Source organism: Phodopus roborovskii, unplaced genomic scaffold (genome assembly GCF_943737965.1).
Source record: "Phodopus roborovskii unplaced genomic scaffold, PHOROB, whole genome shotgun sequence".
NCBI classification, from domain to species: Eukaryota; Metazoa; Chordata; class Mammalia; order Rodentia; family Cricetidae; genus Phodopus; species Phodopus roborovskii.
Genome location: NW_026126544.1, coordinates 334,780 through 353,273, shown reverse-complemented (window position 1 = coordinate 353,273; position 18,494 = coordinate 334,780). Strand labels below are relative to the sequence as shown.

The 18,494-nt window shown below is 41.4% G+C and overlaps 1 protein-coding gene across 1 annotated transcript in view; it reads left to right on the top strand.

The window, feature by feature from the left end:
• LOC127233614 (cell surface hyaluronidase-like) overlaps positions 1-18,192 on the top strand; it is a 70,680-nt gene extending 52,488 nt beyond the window's left edge. Inside the window, 8 exon segments of the mRNA XM_051200156.1 lie at positions 1,444-1,652; positions 7,048-7,230; positions 9,549-9,768; positions 11,151-11,249; positions 13,442-13,596; positions 16,561-16,585; positions 16,587-16,665; positions 17,019-18,192. Coding sequence (XP_051056113.1) covers positions 1,444-1,652; positions 7,048-7,230; positions 9,549-9,768; positions 11,151-11,249; positions 13,442-13,596; positions 16,561-16,585; positions 16,587-16,665; positions 17,019-17,215 — 1,167 coding nt within the window. The 3' untranslated portion in view covers positions 17,216-18,192.
• Positions 18,193-18,494: the final 302 nt, after the last annotated feature.

Genomic DNA, 18,494 nt, shown 5'->3' with positions numbered 1-18,494 from the left:
CCCCCATGCATGGCTTTTCAGAATTGCTATTCTTCAGTTGCTTGTAAGTCCTTTAAGGTGAATTTCCACCTGCTCCAGACTGGCTTGAAGGATGTGGCACTCAGGAAGAGCAGTGTTAACACAGGGAGCCTACATTTATGCATACTACCTCAGGTTGTCCTGTGTCTGCCTGTTTCCCTCTCAAGTTCATAGTCACGTGTTAAATATGAATACACTTACGATAATCCATCATGCATGCCATGTCTGTAGTTAACTGTATATTTAAAGGCTGGGGGATAACATAGTAAAGTGGTGCACAGTTGTAATCCCAGTGCTGAGAAGGCAGAGGCAGGTGGGTGCCAGGGGCTTGCTGACCAGCATTGCCTAACTCTGATGAGGCTCATGCCTATAAGATCCTATCTTAGGAAACGAGGTAGATAGTGTCTGAGTAGCAATGACACCTGATGGCATCCTTTGGCCTCCACCATCTCATGCACATATGTGCCCACATACTTGCATGCATATAAGAGTACACAAGCATGTACATATGAGCACACAACATGTCCCAAAAATGTGTTTAAAGGAACATAATTGCAATTGCTAGTCTTATGTTTCCTGCTTCTATTTTGAATTTGTAAGTGGTGTTGGAACAGGGTTATATTTTCCAGAGGGATGAGTGTTGAGAAGATATTCTGACTCCAAGAACATAAATGGAGGAACCTGTATGAACAAAGTTATAGCAGAGTCCAGTGAATTGTGGGTAAAATGTCAGCATTCTGCATTCTGGAGAATGTGTTGCTGGATATTGATTTATTTTAGGAAATTGTTCTGAGGCGTGTCCTGTGGGGGATGCCTTGGCAGAAGGCTTTCATTTGGCCTGGAACGTGGCTCAAATGCTACTGGAAAAAAATCAGAGCTTTCCAATTTTTCTGAGCTTAGCATGTTTTTCCAGATGCTGTAGAGAGCTTTTTAACTTTTAGTTTTGAATGGGTGAAAAATAACTTCTTGGGCAAGTGGAGGTCATGGAAGACTAAAGCCAGAGCTATGAATTTACCACAGCATGGATCAGAAGGGAGTCTTAGATTTGCCTGGAGGCATATCAGTTTCTCTGTGTTTGCTGATTTGCTTTGGATTTGTGTTCTTCAGATGGAGTGGTTTCTGTGACAAGCTGTGCAAACCACAGACATTCTCCATCCTGATGAATAAGCTAGCCTGTGGTGCTGGAATTGATGATGATCTTGGCTGGCAGAACGAGTCTGGTTTTAGCTATGTCTAGCTTAAGCAGTCTGCATTGTAAGCACGGCTTAGGCCACTTGGTCACTGCTTGTTTGGTCTGCCACTTATCACAGAATCTCTTTTCAAAGTATAGACCCTTGACATGTGCTGGGTAAGTTCTTAGAGCTGTGTAATCTTTTATTTACTTCCCTTCAATTCTTAACTTTTTTTTTTTTTTTTTTTTTAAAGGTATATGTTCAGACATGGAGTACTCCAAATCTTAGCATGATCATCACACGAGATGAATACCCATCCCATCCAATGGTGCTTCGGGGTATCAACCAGAGGGCCATTTCCCCACAGTACCAGCCCGTTGTCATGCTGGAGAAGGGCTACACTATCCACTGGAATGGTCCGGCGCCACATATCACTTTCTTGTACCTCGTGAACTTCAACAAGTAATGCTTCTATTTCTGTCATTGCAAACAGTTGAGCAGGTAGTCAAAGTAGAGAAAAGAATGCTATGAAGCTGTTGCACGCACTTTACTCTTGTGGAGACGTAGTCTAGGCTGTGAGGATGGAAGTGTGATTGCCTAAGTTGATTATACAGACCAGGTTGGCTTTTAAGATCATTTCTTTTTCTCTGTTATCCAGTGTTGTATACAGAAAGCCTAGTCCACAGTGAGGGTCTGCTTTTATCCATGTCTAGCTTAAGCAGACTGTGTCATAAGCATGCTTTTGCTAGTAGCTAGTATGCTTTGTTTTGTTTTGTTATCTGAGGTAATTGGAATTGAATTCAGGACCTCAAGCACATTAGCAAGAGCTCTACTCAAAGTGATATCATCTACTCAAAAGATAGGTTTTAATACCATATGCTGAGTATTGCAGTTTCTTAAAGCTGGCCCCAGTTTTATGTGGTTTTCTGAGTAAGCTTGTGGAAAATTAAACTAAAAGGCTGGCTTGCTTTTCTTTTCTCTTTTCTTTCACCCTCCCTCTCCCAGTGGGGAAGAGGACTGACACAGTCTTGCTATGTAGTCCATACTGGCCTTGAAATTGTGACAGTTCGCCTGCCTTAGTTTTCCAAGCGCTAGGATTATGGTGTGAATCACAACAGCTGACAATATTGAGAGAATTTTGAGTTCAAGCTTACACAGGACAGAAGAAAGTGACATGATTAGTTGGTAATGGCTTCTAGGACAAGAGGAAGGCATGTTGGGGCATGAATACCAGGCATTTCCCAGTCTTGCGTTGAAGTGTCCTTTTGTCCTGTCTTGTGTTACTTTAAGTGCATCAATAATAACCCCCAAGTCCCCAAAATGCATTGATGTTGCTCTAAGGGAAAGAAATCAAAACACTTTTCCTTCCCGTATGTTTACCAAGCTCAGATTTGGATTCTCCACTTTTCCCTCTTTATACCTATTCTCTGTGGTCTGCCCATTGTATGAGTCTGAATCTGCCTGCCTGAGTGCTGTTTGTCTGCCCCTGTCGCTGTCCCGGAGTCTGCATCTGTGTCCTTAACAACAGGCTCCACATCGTAGAAAACATCACCTGGGGGAGGAATGAGGACAGTTTAGAGAAGTCTTAAATAGAGTTTCACATGGAATGAAGCTTTATTGACTCACTGAACCCAGCTGTCCCAGATAACAAATAGTACTGCAAGCATCACTGCAAACAATCCTCTCAGCCTGTATCCATGTGGCTTCCAACGTCTGTGGTAGATATTTGCTTGATAAGGTTGTTTTCAACCTACTTGCTGTTTTCAGCATTTATTACCATAACATATTCTGGGGCAGGAACGCGGAAGAGTACATAGCTCAAAATTACATCCTAGTTTGTAAAAGTTGATTACATAGGAAATTCAGGGCAAGTAAGGTCGATTGCTACATTGCTGAGGCTGAGGACACAGTAGGGTAGCAGTCTTCAATCCTAAGTGGCCTCAAGGAGTATTCTTACCTTGGCTGTGAGGTCCAGCAAAAGTTCCAGTCTCACTAAGGATCATGTCTGTGAGTCAGGATTCTTGGTCCAGAGACAATGGCCCTGATGGGATGGAGCCTGAAGACATCATCAAGAGTAACTGGAATGATATTGGATGACATGAATCTCTCAGAAGACCTCCTCTATGGTTTGAAACACCCTTTGCCACCCAGCAGGAAGCCATTCTTCCTTCTGTCAAGGGGGTTACCATGTGATTGCTTATGCCCACTCTGGGACTGGGAAAACAATCACATTTGCATATCAATTCTTCTAAAGGCACATCTAAAGGCCAATCATGACTTTTTTTTTTTTTTTTTTTTTTTGGTCTTGGCATCCACTCACGAATTAGCTCAGCAGATACAAAATATAATTATGGCACTAGGAGACTGCATGTGTGCCTCTTGTCTTGCCTGTTTGGGGGGCACTAACGAACATGCTTAGGGGCAGTAGCTGTAGATGGAAGCTCCCCAGTATTGAGTACCCTTGGTCAAGTGTTTGATGTACTTAACCGGAGATAACCTGTCTCCCAAATACATCAAGATGTTTGCACTGTATAAGGCAGATGAAATGTTAAGCCATGGGTTCAAGGACCCTATCTAGGACATATTCTAAAGCTCAACAGCACCAGGTAGTTTTGTTGTCAGCTGCAGTGCCTTCTGGTGTCCTTGAGGTGACCAAGAAGTTCAATGAGAGACCCATTCAAATTCTTGTCAAGAAGGAAGAATTGACCCTGCAGGTATCTGCCAGTATACATCAATGTGGAATGAGAGGAGTAAAGTTCAGCACACTGTGAATTGTATGATACACTGACTGTCACCCAGGCAGTAATCTTCATCAGTACCAGCAGGAAGGTGTGGATTGGCTCACTGAGAAGATACATGCCTGGGATTTCACTGTTTCTGACATGCATAGAGATATAGGCCAAAAGGAACGAGACATGTCCATGAGGGATTTCCAGCCTGGTTCTAGGAAAGTGTTAATTATTACTGATGGCTGGCTGAAAGCTATCAGTTATGACTGTCCCACCCTCAGGGCAAACTACTTCCACAGAATTGGTAATGGTGGGGAGTTTGACCTTAAGGGTATGGCTTTTAACAAGGTGACAGCAGAAGACAAGAAGACTCTTAAGACACTGAGACTTTCTATAACTCTCCCTGAAAAGATGTTCCCCCCACCCCCACCCCAGTGTTGTTGACTTCATTTGAGGGGCTGTCCTGGTCATGGCCCTAGCCAGGGTTCAATCCTAGAGGACTAAAGAACAGCTGCAACTGGGGAGGGAAGGAAACCAAGGGATGAACATCTTGTTTTATTTTTCTCTCTTTAAATAAAGGTTACTTTTAGCGGCTAAATAAATAAATAAAAATTCAGTCTCTTAGAATCTTAGAATGTGAGATTTTCCTAATAATATCTCACGATACTGTCTCAACTAACCAGTTGTCTGTCCTCACAATGTCACATTTAATCCAAGGTTGTATTTCTCACTAATTTATTAATTTACTGCATGTCAATTGCTATAAAAATGAATGAACTCACATTGGGGGGGGGGGAAGAGCAAGTAAATAAATGTCTGTTTCTCCTCCCCTTGTTCCCCTTTCTCCTCCTCCTCATCTTCCAAGCCTTCTTTAGTGGACAAAGGATGGGGTTACTAATTCAGCACTCTGCTCAGGGGAGAAGAGCTCTGAAGTAGTGATATTCTGTAACAACTGTTAATCTTGTTCAAAAGCCCAATAAAGGGCCTCACCTTAGAATTGTAGATTTTGTGACTAGGAATATAGGTATAGGAATATAGGAAGGCTAGAAATTTAAACTAGAAAAGAGGGAGAACAATAGTTATTGCCTTGTGTCTTTGGGAAGCTGGTTTTTAGGAAACCTTGCAAATATTAAACTTCAGAGATGCTCACATACTTATGTGAAATGACATGGTATTTGCATGTAATCCACATATATACATCGTTCTGTATTTGATCATTGGTAGATTGCTTTCAATGTTAAAGCACTGTATTGTTTAAAGAACAATGACAAGAGAAAAGTTTATATTTTCAGAACAATTACGGTGGTTTGATTTATTTTTCTACATATTTTCAATTTTCAGTTGAATCTCGTTATGTGGAAGCCATGGGGTAAAATAATGTAGAATTATGTTGTGGCCAACCTCTTGGGATTCCATGCAGTTGCTCAAAGCTATGTCTGAAAATTGATTAGCTTGTTTCTCTTATTGGCCATGAAGCTTGGAGTTGTTGTCTTTGTTTAACAGGCAGTTGAGATAAACAGAGGGCTGGGGCTTTGGGTCTAGGTAGCTCACTTCCAAGGCTGGGTGCTCATGGTGGTGGATGCCCTTGGTGTGAGATTAGTGAGTGCTACAAATGAACCATCAATTTCTTCTCTAACTTTGTTGCTTCCCTGTGTCCTTCTGATACTGTCAACTCCTAACGCCCAACTCATTTCCTATACCAATCATTCCCTCTCATTTCTGGCTCCTTAATGTCATTCAGGTATTTCCATTCCAGTCCTCATAGTTTATGGCTGAATATAGCCCACCAACATCCTTGCCCAGATCCTTGCAGCAGCTCCTTGCTCAATCTCCCCACCTTCAGTCCCTAGTTCATATTGTGTTCCTGGTAAGATTTCTTCAGGCCCAGCCAGTGAGTTGCAAAGAAGCCAGTGAGAAAAGGACAGTAGGGAGGATGGGGAGGGATGCCAAAGAGAACCAGGGTTCTGAAAAGTTATATTGAGTTGGATCATGGGTTTGCGGGTGAGATATACACTTAGAGGTTCTGTACAAATGTGATCTTTTCATTCAATTCTGGACAAATAAGACTTTTAAAGGAAAAATGGAGTGAGCCTAGGAGTTTCAAAAATCAACAGGAGCTTGAAATGAAGTCATTTTTTTCCCCGTGCCTAATTAATTAGCTAAAAGTTCATAAAAATGACGTGATGGGCAGAGGATAGAGGAAGAGATGAATAATTTTTCTGAATTTAGTGTAATTGCAGAGAGGTCATAACACTACTTCTGAAAGGAACAATTTAAATGCTGTACTTATTAAACATAAGGAAAATACAGACAATTGAGGTTATCCTTAACCCTTACTAAAGCAAGGCAGATAAACAGTATGGTTCCCTTTCCCTTTACCCTCAGGTTTTTCTGAACTGTGGATAGATTATAGCTGTTTAAATAGTAATGAACATTGAGGATTTCTACCCCTTCTGCTGTTATGAATGAATCCTATGGAACAACCTTAGCTTTAAAGCTTTTGTCTACATGCATATTTTTCCTTAGTGAGATTACTTGGTAAAATGTATGAACAGTGTTAATTTCTTGCTGTATGTTAAGGCTCTTTAGAATGACAGAGAAAGATTATGGCAAGGCCAGGGGTGGTGGACCTCGTGAATGTAATTAGTGCATTGAGCTGTACAATTGAAAATATTTAAAATGGTAAATTTTAGGGTGTATTTATCTCACCACAATAAAACTGTCACAAAAGAAAATGTCAAAAGGAAGAAAATATTTTAATTTTTTAAAAAAGAAACAATTTTGTATCTAAGAGTCCTCAGGAAGACTATTATAGTAGTTTGGTGGGATGGATAATGGCATGTGTCTTCATTTCCCTCAGTATGTCAGGATGTTGAAGGTTTCATGTTAGTGTACCCATACCCAACTGGAACTTGAAGAATATGTTATTTAAATTTAATTCAAAAATACATTCCAGTTTCTCCTGAAACCAAGTTTTGTTTATTATATTTCTTTGGTAGATCATATTTCATGTATGTATGTATGCATGTATGTATGTATATGTACACACACACACACACACACACACACACACATGCACAGATTCTAACTCAAGTGTGATTTTTTTTTTTTTCTGTCTCTCCTCAAAGGGATGACTGGATCCGAGTTGGTCTCTGTTACCCATCCAACACAAGCTTTCTGGTTACCTTCGGCTTCCTGCAACGGCAGAGTGGTTCTTTATCCAGAATTGAAGAGTATGAGTCCGCACAGTCGATGGAAGAGCTACAGAAGAATCCATCTTCAAGAAAATTCTATTTTGACTCTGGCACAGGGTAATTCATGGGTGCTGCTTTTCTTTAAGGATGAAATTGCTGCTTCTCTAGCATAGCTAAGAACGGACGGGATGTGACGGATCCTTAGCAGAGCCGTTGGCGTGGGCAGCTGTCTACATTACTATTAGGGGCTAGGAGCACAGTTCAGATGACTCATAACTATAGTTGGCAGGGGGACTCAAGTGAAGATATTTGCTATTTACTTATTAAGGCAATTTAGGGAAGAGATTTTCATTGTCAAGAGCTATCAGTAGGCACAGTTGAAAATTAATTTGTTCTTCTGCAACAACTCTGTGATAGTTATTTATGTAAGTTATTTATAATAGTTGTTTATATGTCACTGAAAACCCATTCCCCCTTCTAACTGAAGGTTAGTTCTCAAGCTGACCATGAGTTTTTAAACATCACTGTGTAACCATGGCATATTTGCTTCCAACTTTCTCTAGGCTGCATCTTTCCACTTTTTAATTCTTACCTGCTCTCCTGGGGTCCTGGTGGCTTTGTCTGCTTTTGTCCAGTTACAGTCTCTCAGCCTGTGGGTTATGGTAGGCTTGATCTCCTCTTCTCTCCAGCAAGTAGCATGCTCCTTCCAAATGCCATCCATAAGCTGACCATCTACTGTCTAGGTATAAAGACACCAGTGCAGATAGGATTCATCTCTGCAGTGAATTCTGTCACTGAAGCAAATTATTAGAGAGCAGAAAGCTTAAATGCTATGAGTCCAACTGTGGTGTAGTTAATGTGCCTTCGAGGGTAACTCACATGTTAGCTGACAGTACAGGGACACCCTGAAAAGGGTGCCACACTAGCTAATTACGGAGCAATTGGGGGGGGATACAAACAGCTGGGTGAGGAGTCTCAGGTAGAAGAAAGCGGTACACAGATGCATGGAGGCATGGACTAACATTGGCATGGCATGTTTGGGAACAACACAAAGCTCAGAATGGGAAGAAGTGGGAGCAGAGCTGCCTGGGGGATAAAAGTTGGGGCTCACTTGTTAATCACCCGATTAACCTCTGTTTAAGAAGCAACTCACTTGCCCTCTAGTACTCCTGGCAGCCAGTGCAGTAAGCTTAAGTAAGCGTCTCCAAATTTCAATCTCTAATTAAATATAAATAGTCTAACTGGACCTTTATTTTGTTGATGACAGAATTTCCACATTCTTAATTGAATTTTCACAAAAGTAAAAGGAACGACCAGATTTGTAAGGACATTCCAGTGGCCACATATTAGTGATCACACTTATACAAAGATGGGACATTATTTCCAGTTAGGTTATTAAAAAGATCCAGCTTCTGAAGATTCATTTCTTTTTAATTCTATTCATTTTGACAATTCAAATTACATATTAAAAGGCTCTTGTCCATTTAGGCTCCTGTTACTTTTTAAATATTTGTGCAAAAATTACTAGACGTTAGGACAATCACCAATTTTCTTACCTTTTGTGGGGGAGAAAGACAAGGCCTCATTATAAACTCTGGCTGGCCTGGAACTCTCTGTCTAGACCTGGCTGGCCTTGAACTCACAGAGATCCATCTACCTGTCCTGCCTTCTGAGTGCTGTAGTAAAAGGCATGCACCACCATGCTTGATGCTTACCTTTTAAAAACAATTTGTTATAATGTTTCTATTCTTTGAGAATTTTGTACAGTGTATTTTGATTCAGTTGTAACTTTGCCTTGCCCATTGATCTCATCTTAAAATGGGAACTCTTGATTAAGTCACATTTTATCAAGTCCTTTGAATCTTGACTCCTTTGGTTTGGGAACACTGGGTTTTCATATAATGTTTCAGCATTTCTCAGAAAGTCGGTTTTGGCCCAGTGGAGAGGGATGGACCCCAGACCCATGTGCTCTTGGGAAGCATCACAAAGCTTTGATTGTCTTGGCCTTAGTTAAACAGGCTATAGTTGTTACTTTATTATCCTGATTCCATAGTGATTTATGGGCAGCAACAAAAGGAATAGTTGATATTTAATGTCCCATTTCTAAAGTCGGTATAAATATAGTTTTCAAGTTTTTGAGGCAAACTAAATTCCTTCCTCTCAGATGACCCCTTGAACTAATGTAAACCAGAAATCAACTTTGATGTCTTTCATGATAACTGAATCAAAGTATCACAGTTCTCCCTAAGGCAGTGACCTGAGACACTAGAGGGATAAGGAGGAAAGTGAAACATTTTATTAGCTTTGCAGCTTATTTTTCTTTTAAGGAAGAGTTTCTTTATTGGAGAAATATCCCCTTGGCCATGAATCAAGTTGAGAAATTTTATGCTTCTGAGAGGAACTAATTATCAATTGGCTTGGTTTTTATTTTGCAGGTTATTGTTTCTGTATCTCAGAGCCCATAGCCACAGAGATGGTCACAGTTACTGTTCATCTCAGGGATGTGAAAGAGTCAAGATTCAGGCAGCAACAGACTCCAAAGACATCAGTAACTGCATGGCCAAGGCGTATCCGCAGTATTACAAAAAGCCCTCGGCGGTCAAGCGCATGCCTACCATGCTCACAGGACTCTGTCAAGGCTGTGGCACCCACCAGGTAAGCAGGGAAGAGGAGGGAGCCTTTGGAGGGAAGTCAGAGTTTCTTCCTTTGGCAGTGGGAACACTTGGCTTTGAAACGTATATTGTGCAACTTTATAAATGCATGCGGACACCTCTTGAATTTTAGTCTACTATAGAATGTTTAGCAGCTGCAAAGCATTGGAAGTGTTTGGGAGCATCATGTTTACTTGGAAATTGGAGAAGAGTGTGTTGTGTGTATTGTATCTTAGAGCCGAACACATGCGTATTAGAAATAATTAGAAAGATTCCCACAGCTCTGCCCCAAGCTAAAAAAAAAAAAAAAACAAACAACAACAACAACTCAACTTCCAAATGTTGTTTGGTGGTAATGATGATTATTCTTCCATGGAATTGTTGATGGTGATTTATCAGGACTGTTTGCTGTTCACCTGCCTGGGAATTGGTGAATGAGACACATTGGTCAGGGGAGGTAGACTTGAGGGACCAAGAGTAAACTGGAGCAGGGAAAGGTGAAGGTGGAATGGACAGCATCAGAAAAACCAGAGAGGTGGGAAAGAATGGGAAATGCTTACGGAAAGTGGAGGCCCCTGGCTCTTGGGGTGATAGGACAGAGGGAAATGGGGGTCTGTGTGTACTGACTGGTTCTGTTATGAAGTACTTTGCAGACATTGGAGAGGGCCTGGCATCTGGCCCTGTTCAGGACACTAGAATATAGTCCTCCCTATGTTAGAGATGTTCCTTGGTCCTAGATTGATGAACCCCAGTACAGGATAATTGATCTAAGAAAGATCTTTTTAAAAAGATGTGTCCCTGGGCCAAAAAGGAGGCTCAGCTGTTACTAGCACTGCCGCTGTTGCAGAAGATACAGCTTTGGATCCTAGTACTGATATAGGGTAGTTCAGTTCACAATGATTTGTATGTCCAGCTCCAGGGATCTGATGCCCCCTCCGAGCCTCCATAGACACCTGTACACGAGTACATACTCACATACACACACACACTGACATAAATACAAACAGTTAAAAAGAAATCATATTTTAAAAGATGTGTGCCTGTTTTTCCATGAAATGTTTACAGTGATTTGCATTTAGCACATATTACTGAGTTAATTCTGTTGATTGTGTGTGGGAATGGATGCTCAGCATGTGATGTGCCTCTGAGCTAGACCCCCAACCCCTATTGATTTCATTAACAAGATTACACTTCTTTGAAAAACTGTGATTGTTCCACAAACCAAGAGGCATACACTTCTGTATGAAATGTATGAGCTAGAATTCCAGGTCATGAAGTGGGTGTAAAAAGTTGAGATAAAGAAATAACCACTTGGATTGATTGTGTTTTGAGGGACCTGTGGGATTTGGATAGTTGCTTTCAAAGATGCAATGTGTTCTTTTCTAGATGGTGTTTAGCAGTGACCCCCACAAGAGCTACCTCCCTGTACGATTCCAGTCACCCAGTAAAGCAGAAACGCAGCGTGGAGATCCATCTGTTATTTCTGTAAGTACAGCCTGGTATTGCCTTGGTCTTTTGGGGCTGCTGTAACAGTTAAGTAGCTTAGAAGCAATAGAACTTACTGCTGACAGTTTTAGAGCTGGATGCTATAGTAAAGTACTGTGGGGCTAGGTTTCCTGGCTCATAGAAAACCTATGAGCCAGGCACCTCCTCCCTGTGTGAGTCCTGTTGTCTCTCAGGCTTAGCTTCTAAGTCTCATTTGCAAGGGCTTCCCCTCATTCCTCAAAGGCTCTACCTCCTAATACCATCACTTTTGGGGATTAGAATCTCAAATTATGAATTTGTAGGAGCACAGATAATGAACCACAGCATCCCTTCTTTTCCTTTAGCCAAGTGCAGTCTGTGAACTGCTGTGGCTTCTTGCTTTGATCTTCAATCCTAGTAATATACTTATTTCTGGGACCAGTCATGGGTATGTCATCCCATTTGATGGACTGGTGGCAAGGATGCAGCTGAGGTGTAAATGCCTCCCACACCATTGTGTTTTAGAGTTATTTTTTCAAGTGGATTATTTATTGATTACTCTTAGGCCAGTGGGTCTCAACCTGTGGGTAGTGTCCCTTTTGGGATCACATATCAGATATTTACATTACAATTCATAACAGTAGCAAAAGTATAGTTATGAAGAAGCAGCAAAATATTTTTGTGGTCAGGGGTCACCACAACATGAGGCTTTGTATTAAAGGGTCACAGTATTAGGAAGGTTGAGAATCACTGTCTTAGACTAGTGTTAAAAATTTGTTTAGATTACGTTTCATTTACCATTACATAGGAAAGGCATCTTTAGAGAATAATTCTAATGAGAGAGAGAGAGAGAGAGAGAGAGAGAGAGAGAGAGAGAGAGAGAGAGAGAGAGCGCTAACTGGTAATGGCTTTTAAAACCTCAAGCCCACCCTCCAGTGACCCACCTCATTCAACAAGACCCTGCTTCCTAATCTTTACCCAAGAATCCTGAATCCTGCCAAATGGTGACCAAGCATTCTAGGCCATTCTCATTCAAATTACCTCAGAGGGAGGGGAGAATCTATAAGAGTGAGCACAGAAAAGCAAGAAAGCCTGAAGCTGAATGGGGGCTGCCCTATAGTGCTTAGAGTGTGTGTTATATGGCCAGCAATGATTCCCCAGGGCAGAACCTCTTGGCTTCTTTTTGCAGAGGAATTTTTATAAAAATTTGGGCATATAAATATGTAAAACACTATGAAAAGAAATGTATTTCTAAATAGTTCCTTGGTCTACACATAATTTTACTAAGTATTGTCAAAGATTAAAGTGAATTGAATAACGAGATGGATGGGTTTGTTCATTTTCACAAAAGGAATTAAATTTTGGCTGCATCTCTGATACTTTAAGATATAGAACATCTTCACTGTTTTTTGGAGTTTATCCATATTTTGATTTTTAGAGTCATCAGTGCTAAGAATACCACCTCACATAAATACATGGTACAAAATGGTAAAAGGATCTTTAGGGCCATTTTAGAAATTGTTGGGAATTCTGTCCTAATCCCAGGCCAACTTTTATTTGATGATTTAAAAAAAAATTTTTTTTTTAAATGAGACATAAGTCAGCATCTCAAGCAAGGTTTTAAAACCAAATATTCTAACATGATCCAATCCAAAGATACAGCAAGTTGATGCTTATACACAGAGGAATGATGGCAGGAAAATATTAAAGGTGTTTGTTTTCCATAATTCAACTGTTATTTTCTTACCTGGGCAGAAAACTTTGTGCATACTGCAGATGGTAGTATCCAGTGTCCTTGATTCAGCTGAGTTGTTTGAAATAACATTTCTTGGAGCTGGGTGGATGGTAACATGCAGTGTAAAGTATACATGTTGTGTGTTCAGAATTAAGGCTTCAATAAAGTCGCATGCTGCAACATGGCTGAGCACAGCCAGAAATACCCCAGGTGCATTGTGTGTTTTACTTTCTAAAGGATTTTGTTTGTTTGTGCATCCAGAAACTTTTCAGTCATGGGACTCTGTATGGGGTCATGACCTACAGTTGAAGCTGAAATTTGGAGGAATATGAGTACCATTTTAGGCATTGCAGGGAGACAGTAAACCAAACATGATTTATTTTGAGTCCTGGGCTTAGAAGGAGCTAGAGAAAACTCAAGCATCCTAGGGATGTTTCTGAAATGGAGATGACAGCATAAGGTATTTTTGTATTCTCAGGTCAATGGTACAGACTTCACCTTCCGGAGTGCAGGCGTTCTCATCCTTATTGTGGATGCCTGCAGTGTTCCTTTCCGGTTGACGGAAAAAAAGATGTTCCCTGCTGCTGATGTCAGTCAGATGGAAGAGTATTTAAAGGCTAGCATCCCTCCAAGGTAGGTCAAACTTGTTCTGTACCAGAGAAAAGCTACTTTAAGACATGAATCCTCATGACCATGCTTACTTCTGAGCTCTGTTTACTCCATGAGCATTTCAGGCTCTGTGAAGTAGTTTTTTTCTTCAGTGGCCATTGCTCTTACTGATGATCACTCCCTTAGCTTTGTACAGTGACTGGGATTCAGGACGCCATCACCCACGTCACTTGGTATCTGGAAAAGATAACTTAATTTTTAAGTGGATGTGTCCCAGCTCTCTTTTAAGAGCAAGGTCTGTTATTTGTTGTTGTCATTCATCTCTTAAAAAAAAAAAAAAGGGGGGGGCCCTGGAGAACATTTCATTTTCTGGATTGACCAGACTAGGCGTGAGTACAAGGAGATGAATTCAAGATCCTTGCTGCTCTGTGGTAGATATTAAGTGGAGCCATTTACTGAAAGAGCTTAAGTCTCCTGTAGATTGAGACTCACCTGGCCTTCTAGTCATTTCCATTAATCTGAAGATATATGTTCTTGTAACCTGAAGAACTGGCTCCCAATAAGTTCCATAAAGCCTTTAGATTATTTTGTTATAGCTTGTGTGCATGTGTTCATGCGCTCTGTGTGTGTGTGTGTGTGTGTAAGGCATGGGGCATGGTATGTGTGGAGGAGATCATTCCTCAGTAGTCTTCACTCAGTATCCAGAGAAGTTTGGTTTTAGTTCCTCCCTGCAGATATCTATCTGTTTCCCTTATTTAAGATGGTGCAATATTTGCATATAACCTTCATAATCCTTCTGTACACTTTCTTTAAATCCTGTCTCTGAATAATGGCAAGACCCATGTAAATGCCATGTAAATACTTGTTATAGTGTATTGTTTAGGGGACGTTTCCTTTGTATATGATGGGAATGTTTGCCATGCATGCCAAGGTGCATGTGATCAGAATATCTTGCAGTCTTCTCTTTCCACCACGTGGGTTCTGAGAATCAAACTCAGGTTATCAGGTTTGCACAGCAAGTACCTTTACCCACTGCCATCAGAGTGGTGCTTTTCCCCAAATAATTTCAATGAGTGACTTGTTGAATTTATGTATGCAGAGCCTGTGGATAAGAAGGTCAGCTATAGGGCTATCTTATTGTTAGGATGACTTTAGAGGATTCCTTTCTGAGATTTCAGTATTTAAAGATATTTCTCAGTATCTAAAATCCCTATACTCATTTTCCCTCAAACCCAGGATATAAATCTTACCAAATAGTAGAAAACATAGTTTTGCAAGCTACCATTTACATTGAGGATTTAAAACAAGTACCTAAGGAGAGACTTTTTAGAGTGAACTATTTCTACAGCTGCCTGCTGGCTCTATTACTGTGTTTAGTTTGCAGAAGCTTTTGCATTGGACCCTAGGATTGCTACATGCATATACTGCATTTTAATACAGTGTCAAGAAGTTATAGGCCATGGGCCAGGAGTAGTGGTAATCTTAGCATTCTGGAAGCAGAGACAGGACAATCACTAGAAGGTTGAGGCCAATCTGGTATACTTAGCAAGGTCCAGCCAGTCAGGACTTCAGAATGAAGTTACAGTGCAATTGACAGTAATTTTCTGAGAGCTTGCGTTCGTGTGTGTGTGTGTGTGTGTGTGTGTGTGTGTATGTGAGTGTGTGCGTGTGCGTGCTTGCGCTTGTACTTTTGTGTGCGCGCCTGGTAAGGATCTCTCCAAACTGACCTGATAATTCCATGCTGTTGAAGTTCAGATCTGCAGGATTTCTGTGGCCAAGTCTCTGCAGTAATTCTGAATCCAGTCACCACTGCTTTAGGAGGACTACAACTAAGAGCCTATACCCATAGTTTTGGTCGTAAGCACTTGTCAAAGCCCAAATTAAGACAGCATCTGCATTGCTAAAGGAATTGCAGGCAGAGTTTAGAGGAGGATCTCTTTTTCTGAATGGAAATTCATATTACAAGATCCACCTCATTAAATTAAATTATACAAGTAGCACACTTTCTTTCGTGGGAGCAAACAGCTTCCCTTCCAGTTGTACTTGGCAGCTGGTATTTCAGTCAGTCCATGTTGAAGTGTGGTGAGCTCTTTCTTTCTTTAAAGGAATTATACCAATACAAAGAGCTTATTGGTCAGATACTAAAATAAACCACGAAGCCATAGCAACTATACCAGGAAGAGAAGTGGGAATTCACAAACAGCTCTGAGTATTATGCTGATTTACTGTACACTGAAGATGTTATTTTAAAAATATTTATACTATTTTATGTGTATGTGTGTGCCTTGAGCCTGCAGAGACCAGAAGAGGGCATCAGATGTATTAGAGCTGGAGTTACAGGTGGTTGTTAGCTTTCATGTAGGCGCTGGGAATCAAACTCCGGTCCTCCAGTGGAACAGCAACTGCTCTCAACTGCTAAGCTACCTCAATATCCCCAAAGATGGCAATTGAAAGAAACAAATTTAAAAAAAAAAAAAAAACTTTTTCAAAAGGTGGATAAAAGCTCACGTTTGTTTTTATTTGTTGCTGTTATTTGTAGCACTGGGGAGTGAGTCTAGGGCCTCCCTATGCTAGACCAACACTACACCAATGATCTGCACTCTAACCCTAATCTTTGTTTTAAGTTTGTGTTTACCCATTCACAATAAAGAGGTAATGACGCAGAGTAATAGAGAGAAACCCAGAGACTGCCTCTGAGTAGACCTACCCTTGAAAGGCTGGGTTCTAGTCTGCCCTCACACTTACATGACTCTTGGTTTCCACACCTTTGGGTTTCCCTGTGTTACGACCCTCCTAAGACCGTGAGAAGTTCCCTTTGCAGCAGGGAGTTGGGACTTGTGTCAGCTGGGATGAAAAGCATCGGGCCTGTTTTCCTTTCTAAATTTGCTTATGTCTAGTGTTCCTCCATAGCTCTCAGTTCAGAAAGATCTTTAGCAAATCCGTGCTGAGTGACTGGCACTGGTTCTGATTGTCTAACTTTGCCCACAGGTCATTCGTTCTTTTGAGCACAAGAGGGGGAAATAAAACAGATGAATATCTCTGATTCACTAGTACTCCTGGGATTGGTCAAGCCAGCACATCTGTATAGCAAAGGTTTGTATTTGTAGTATCCCATTTCCTTCTCATGCGGCAGTGAAAATACTTTGAAGGGGGCATTTATCAGCTAGACTGTTTTAATGAGCTCTCCCTTGAAATAATTTCTCCATAAGGGACTGTGTCAGAGGAAGTGTGTTGGATTACGGCGTGTCATCATGTAAGGAAGTGCAGGTGTTTTTATCAATATGTGTATGTGTGTGCGTGTGTGTGCGTGTGTGTGCGTGTGTGTGTGTGTGTGTGTGTGTGTGTGTGTATGCGCCAGCGCATGCTCCACTCTGACTCACCTCCCTCATTATCTTGCTGGAGCTGGGAGCTGTACACTATACGTATCTCTCTCTCTCTCCTTATAGGCAGTATTGTATTTTTGGGATTCAGTGGCAACTTTAAACCGTCATGGACTAAGCTGTTCACCAGTCCTTCTGAGCATGGCCTGGGGGTGCTCGAGCAGTACCTCCCTTTGCAGATGGAGGACTACGGGTGCTCCAGGGCCAGCAGTGTCCACAGAAGAGATCTCCAACTGTTACAGCAGGCTTTGAAAGTGCTTTAGAGACTGTAATTTAAGTGCTGGGAAAGGAAAAAAAATGTGAACTAACTTATTTAATTTATGGCATTTTAAGATGACACTGTTAACCCAACGGAACCATTTTCCTGTTTGATACAAAAGGGAGAGAGACAAAGAACTCAAAGCAATAGCTCAAGTGCCAAGCTCCCGCACCTTGGCATTGCACAGGCGGTAAAGCATCCTTTGTCTTCCCGAGGCTGCTGAGTTTGGAGAGTAGTTCTCTTGCCCCTCACATTGATAAGCCAGTCAGCAGCACTTCCCTTTTTACAGAGCTGGGTGCGAGAGGGCTTCTGAGCGGCTGCTGAAGCACCTCGATACTTGAAGTCTAATGCTTATTGTGCAGGCGACTCTAGTGGCTGACTTGGTCAGTGATGCCCCGGGGACTCATTTCTGGGCAGCCTGTGAGATTTTCTGTGATGCCAGATACCATGTTAAGTGGCAGCTCGGGCCTAACACGTGCCCTTCTTGCTTGGACATGTACTCTTTTTATTCACTTTTATATCCATTATTTTTGAGGGTTCACCTTTCAAAGAGGGAATCATATTGGGACAAAGGGCTTTTGAAATCTGTGACCATTGAGCAAAAACAAAACAAAACAAAACTTGTCCCTCAGGTCTGAAGTTGGTGGGCCTTTTTGCAGCTTTAATTCTTAACCTGTCTTGATTGTATATTTGTATTTAAAATGTAGACCTAAACTGACTTTTCTTTAAAAGAAACAATCTACTTCCCAAATTGTAAACCCCTGTCATTTTAAAAGAGAGCCGGCTATGGTGCCACATGCCTCCACTCATAGCTTCCCAAAGGCAAATGGATCTCTTGCGTTGAGGACAGTCTGGTCACATAGCGAGTTCCAGGACAGTCATGGCTACGTAGAGAAACCATACCCCTCTCCCTCAGTTAACTTACAAAAAGAAACTGTCCTTGGTTTTGATCTTGTACCTGTGTTTTGTTGTTTTGGTGTGTGTGGGGGGGGGGGGCAGGGTTTAAGCTCTCTGCTCACCATCCTACCAGAAAATCCCAGAGAGCTTACTGCTTCTCCATTAATATTGTATCCAAGGGGAGGAAAGAGACACCTTTTTAGGTCTTAGAATCATAGAGACAACACGAACCTCTTTGCAGCCTTAAAAAGAGGAGCCTCTTCTAGTGAATGTAGCTGTCAAACTCAAGAAGAAGGGACATCATGATGCCCAGTACCCCTTCTACTGGGCTTTCCTCCAACCGGTTGGGGACACATGTGGCAAAGGAGGCTGGCCTTGCAGACAAG